General features: G+C 45.6%; 1 protein-coding gene across 1 annotated transcript in view; it reads left to right on the top strand.

Moving 5' to 3' along the window:
- The first annotated feature begins 2,094 nt into the window (after positions 1-2,094).
- Positions 2,095-6,000, top strand: part of SNX6 (sorting nexin 6) — a 49,115-nt gene continuing 45,209 nt past the window's right edge. Inside the window, exons 1-2 of the mRNA XM_070775450.1 lie at positions 2,095-2,183; positions 2,338-2,385. Of these exons, the coding sequence (XP_070631551.1) occupies positions 2,178-2,183; positions 2,338-2,385 (54 nt within the window). The 5' untranslated portion in view covers positions 2,095-2,177. The remainder of the gene's footprint in view (positions 2,184-2,337; positions 2,386-6,000) is intronic.

Genomic DNA, 6,000 nt, shown 5'->3' with positions numbered 1-6,000 from the left:
TGGAGAAGGTACAGGTTCAATCCCTGGTTGGGTAACTAAGATCCTGCAAGCTGCGGAACCTGACCAAAAAAAAAAAAAAAACTGAAGCAAAATAAAACCCAATACTGTTTTGAGAGCTTAAATTTAATAAGATAGGATGGGAGGGCCTGGCAAAATAGGGACTCACAGGCTGAAGAGCTGAACTTTCACATAATGGAGACTTGGGAAGATTACTGAACAGGGTAGTAACATAATCACCAATATCTGTGTCTTAGGAGGAAAACTGGCAGCAGTATATATAGAATGGCAAAGAAGTTATGAGAAATATATAGAATATTTTATATATAGAATATATAGAAGTTATGAGAAATATATAGAATGGCAAGAGAAGTTTTGGCAAAGGGCCGAACAAGGGTGGGGAGAGATAAATATGGAGTTTGGGATTAACATATACACACTGCTATATATATGTGTGTGTGCGTGTATTAACGTATGCACACTGTTATCTATATAAAATAGATAAACAACAAGGACCTATTGTGCACTCATGCTCAGTCACTCAGTTGTGTACTACTCTTTGTGACCCCATGAACTCTAGCCAGTAGTCATGTATGGATGTGAGAGTTAGACTATAAAGAAAGCTGAGTGCCCAAAATTGATGCTTTTGAGCTGTGGTGTTGGAGAAGACTCTTGAGAGTCCCTTGGACTGCAAGGAGATCCAACTAGTCCATCCTAAAGGAAATCAGTCATGAATATTCATTGGAACGACTGATGCTGAAGCTGAGCCCCAATCCTTTGGCCACCTGATGCGAAGAGCTAACTCATTTGAAAAGACCCTGATGCTAGGAAAGACTGAAGGCAGGAGGAGAAGGGGACAACAGAGGATGAGATGATTGGATGGCATCACCGACTCTATGGACATGAGTTTGAGTGAACTCTGGGAGTTGGTGATGGACAAGGAGGCCTGGCATGCTGCAGTCCATGAGGTTGCAAAGAGTTGGACACAACTGAGTGACTGAACTGAACTGTAGCCCGCCAGGTTCCTCTGTCTATGGGATTTCCCAGGCAAGAATACTGGAGTAGGTTGCCATTTCCTCCTCCAGGGGATCTTCCCAACCCAGGGAACGAACCCATGTCTCCTGCATTGGCAGGCAGATTCTTTACCGGCTGAGCTACCAGGGAAGCCCGTGCTATACACTAGGGGCTCTACTTCAGTTTTTAAAAATGGTTTTTAAAAAGAGGCCAGACAGATGCTGAGGGTAATTATTGTGGAAGGGGGTTGGAAGGAGGAATGAGACCAGTTTAAGAGGTAATGGCAGATAATCAACTATACATGTAATGGGATTTGGTTACTAAATGATGTGAGGACTGAGGGAGAGGAAGGAAGGACTTGAATGGGACTTTTGAGGTTTCTGGCCTGAACATCTGAACATGCTGATGCCATAAACTGAGTGGAAACGTAGGATTGCTTGTTTGTACATGTGTGTGCACTTCTGTGTAACAGAAGTGGGGCAGGGGCTAAGGAATGGTTTTGTCTTGTTTCAAGTGCCTGTGGACACTTGTGTGGTGCTATAGAACTGGACAGGTAGAGTGGGCCTGGGGACAATTCTTGATATAAAGAAAAGGAATACTCTAGTAATGTGTACAGCTCATTTATATAGTGCTCAACTATTAGCGCACCACACCCTGCGGTAATTACCTTGCCAGCAGTAAAGCTTTATTACAGCCCCTGACCGATGACTGTATAAAGGGCCTTGGTTCCCACAACATCTACGGGCAAAATATTAATTGTGATTAATTATCGTGTGGCACCATACAAAAACTAGAAGTTTTCTTGTGGCTCCCGGAGGGCACTTGCTTGGTTTTCGCTACAGCTCTCAAGTAAAGGGAACTGGACAGCTCCCCGGGTGGCCTTCGGCCCTTCCTGGGTCTGAACCGGCCAGCCGCGAGCGGTCTCCAGACACGTGCGCCTGGGCCTGGGCGATCTCGGCCCAGGATGCGACGACCTTGGGCGGAGGGCACTGAGTCCTTCTTCCGCGCTCTCAGACCCTGGCCCCCAGCGTCTGGGCGGGAGGGGCGGGGCGGGGCGGAGTTGCTTCGAGGCCCCGCCCGCCTGCAGCCGCCGCCGCCGCCGCCGCCGGCTCCCTCCGGCCCGCGGTGCGGTGCGCGCCTGCGCTGGCCCTCGCCTCGGAGCAGCCATGATGGTGGGTGTTCGCGGCGCCGAGCCCAGGGCGCGCGGTGGGGGCGGCGGGCGCGGGGCGGGCGCGGGGGCCGCGCCGGCCGGGCACTAACGTCTCCCTTTGTGTCTCCCCTACTCCATCCTCTCCCCCGGCGCGCTGGGCCCTTCCGACCCCGCAGGAAGGCCTGGACGACGGCCCCGACTTCCTCTCGGAGGAGGACCGCGGAGTAAGTTCTGCCTCCTTCTGGGTCGCAGGACCCCCTTCCTCGCCTTGGCCCTGGGGTGGGTTACCGGAGGGGGGGTTCCCTTCCGCGCGGCACCCGCTCCCCGCCGGCCTCCTTTCGGTTTCCTCGCCGCACCGCGCCCCGCCCTCCTGCAGCCCTTCCTCCCTTGGGGCCGTGCGGTTCTGATTTCCCGGGGACCCGCGGCTGCCCTCGGCCCCCGCCCCGGCTCCGACCCTCCGGTGGACTCCTTCCCCGCCCGCTCCGGGTGCAGGTGGGGAAGTGGAGGGGGAAGTCGGAGTTAGACAGTCCCCGCCCCCCGCCCCACGTTGGGGGCTATGAAACCCATTGTCAGACCTTCCTGCCCGCACCCTGAATTTCCCCTTGGGGACCTCTCGAACCCGTCTCCGCCTACCCTTCTCTCTCTCTAAAACATTGTAGTACTGGCCTGTTGTAAATTATCCTTTTGCAAGGGATTTTACAGTCGCCGGATCTTATCTCTTCTCCAGTATCCTACGAGATTTTGCAAAGTGCTGGTAGCCCACTGTACCTTTACTTTTCCTAATGTCCAAAAGACACATCTTTTGCGGAGATCCCTTGGTGGTGATTTGAGGCAAACTGCAGTTCCCTTCAGAAAGGGCCTTCAGAGCTGTGATTCCTCCCTTCCACCCTGCCCCCATTTACCTTGGCTGAAGGGTGGTAATCTCTATAGTGCCTTGTACAAGTGAGCACTTGAAAGATACTGATACATGATGATTGCAACTCAGCAGCGTTTCATGGTTCCTTCACATCTAACAGCGTGAGCTTTACTTTTCTTTTTTGCTTTTACTTATTTATCTTTGATAATGTGAGAGACACATTTGTTAGTCGGTTTTTGGCAGATGATAAGGTATTTTTATAAGATTTTATTCCTGTTTTTTTTTTAAGTAAAGATAAGGTAGTATTAACTGATGACCTTTATAAAGCTTTAACATAGAAAGATGCAAAGGGTGCAGTATACTTTTATAGATGAGGAATTAATACATTTATCTGTTTACACAAAACAGGAAAAGCAAACAGGATTTGCTCTCTTGTAAAACCTAATGTTCAGTAAAAGTATTAATTTTTTGAGTATTTATGTTGATGTGAAAAATAGAGTATTTTCTGGTGAATATTTGTGTTCCAAGCCTTATGCCTTTGATGAGATTTGCTTATCAAACTGGAACCTCTTAAGTAATGTGTCCAGAAACTTTTCATGTATTACAGATTAAAGGCAGGGTGAGATGAAAGGCATGGGTGACCAGGAGGTTCTTACAGAACCTTGCAGATGAAAATTTTAATATGAAAATGGAAAAAACAACAACAACAACAACAAACATCACCAGGAATTTGAAAGTATTTAGAAGGTCATGATGAATATGTCTACATGTCCAGTTCTTCCTTATTTTTGTCCTGTGAGACTAGGTGAATCATAGTAATAGCCACAGCCGGACGGTGTGTTAGCACTGTGTAAGCACAGTTTCCTTATATCTTCTCATCATTCTTGTGAAACTTTTAGTATCCCCCCTTTACAGATGAGAAATCTGAACCTCAGGGAAACTAAGTAATAGTCTGAAGTCATATAGTCAGTGAGTGGGAGAGGTGGACTTTAAACCATGTAGCTGACATCAAAGCCAGTGCACATATTTCTCAAAGTCTCCTTGAAACACTTGCATCAGAATCACCTGGGGTGTTTGAAGAGCTAAAGTCAAAAGGTTGTGGGCCCACTGTCTAGTAAATCAGTCTCTTGAGATGGGGAGGGAAGAAAACTACTTTGTTAACAAGCAAGAAGATTCCACTGCACATGAAGTTTGATTATGGCTGCACAAAGTTATCCTGCTCTTTCCTCATTTCAGGAACAGAAATTGCAGGCCTGTTAATTTCCTTATATTGTGTTTGTCTTGATAGAAATAGATTAGTAGAACTTTTAGGCATTGCACTTTTAGTTCAGATTGTCTTATTCAGCCTTTTAAGAAAGTCTTGATAAAGAGAAAGTGTGAAATACCTATTTGATACAAATTACAGAGGGGAACATCACAGATTCAAAAATAATAGTGTAAGCACTTCATTCAAAGCAGCAAGTAAGCAAAATTAAAGACAGTATTTTTAAATACATTTATAAGCAGCCTTGAATTTTCATATTTGGAACAGAAGAGAATCTTAAAGCTTTAAGAAAATACTGTTTCGGGAGAAAACATAAAAAGCAGACTTTAAGAATACACAATATTGAAAATATTGGTCACGTTTAATCTCTTCGGTTACACCTCTACATAATAGGGTATTTTTTTCTTTCCCAAAGGCAGGACAGTAACATATTATTTAGTAAACAAATGAGCCCTTTGAACTGGATGCATTTTGCTCTGATGTCCTTGTTAAATAGAGCGGTAGGTGCCAGCATGATGGCATAGTTCTGTTAGCATTTGATTTGAACTCTAAATAATATGTTTATTGTTTTCAGAATTACTTCAGGTGGAGGAACTGCACCTCTCCTGGACTTCTCGCCTTGCTCCTCCCTCTGCATTTCTTATCTTCATTAATGGTCATTTCCATTCCTGCAGGCAAGAAGCCTCTGAATCATATCCTTCATCCCCATACCAGAACAATCATCAAGGCCAGATAATTTCACCTCAGAAATATTGTTTAGCCCATCTTTTGTTTACATGACCCCAGTTAAGGTCCCTGCCATCTCTTGCAGGGCTTGTAGCAGTATCTGTTATTGGTCTCTATCTCTGGTCTTTCTGTTTTCCAGTCCAGACTTCACATGACTGCTAGTTTACCTAACTGAAATGATTGAATCATATGGCACCAGTAGTCACAAGGACTTACTTGGACCCAGTTCTTTTTGCAGTAAGGTCTAAACTCCTTATTCTAGCATTGAATACCGTTCATCATCCTTTCTGGCCGACTTCCTTCTCAAGATGCCCCAGCACACATCCCCTCCCCAAAACACACGTGTAGGCATATTCTAGTCTATTTGTCATTGCTCAAGCATCTCTGCCCTCTCTAATGTCTATTTTATGCATGCTTGTCAATGTTGTGGAGTGGTTTTTTCCCTTTACCTCTTTTTTTCCACATGAAATTTGGCTTTTAAGACTTGGCCCAGATGTGTACATTTTCTTTTGTACCTCCTCAGCATTTAGCTTGAATACATTCCACATTTATTGGTAGTTATTTCAGATAAAAATGTCTCATAGATTTTGTTAGCAAAGGATAAGATGAATGTTGGCAGAGGAAGAAGAGAAAGCTCCTGCCCTGGGACCATGGCAGTGTAGCATGAGATTTATGGTGAAGTGCTGAGGGAGTACCAAGGAGGGTGAATACGTAACGATTGCTACACACTGCTGAAGCATTTGCTGCATGCCAGGGACTTTCCATATATTAACTCACTTCTCAAATCCCTGTGAAGTAACTGCTTCTGTTATTCCTACTTGGAAAGGAAAAGTGAGATTTAGAAAGAGTAAGTAACTTGCCCAGATTCCCACAGCCAGTATGAAATAGATTCAAACTCAGAGGAAATCTAGCTATGGGTCCTGGGTTGTCATGTCCGACTGTTTTGTGACCCCATGGACTGTAGCCCACCAGACTCCTCTGTGCATGGGTTTC

The sequence above is a fragment of the Bos indicus genome, chromosome 21 (genome assembly GCF_029378745.1).
Source record: "Bos indicus isolate NIAB-ARS_2022 breed Sahiwal x Tharparkar chromosome 21, NIAB-ARS_B.indTharparkar_mat_pri_1.0, whole genome shotgun sequence".
Taxonomy (NCBI): domain Eukaryota; kingdom Metazoa; phylum Chordata; class Mammalia; order Artiodactyla; family Bovidae; genus Bos; species Bos indicus.
Note: the sequence above shows the minus strand (reverse complement) of the source record. Positions and strands in the feature narration are given on the sequence as shown.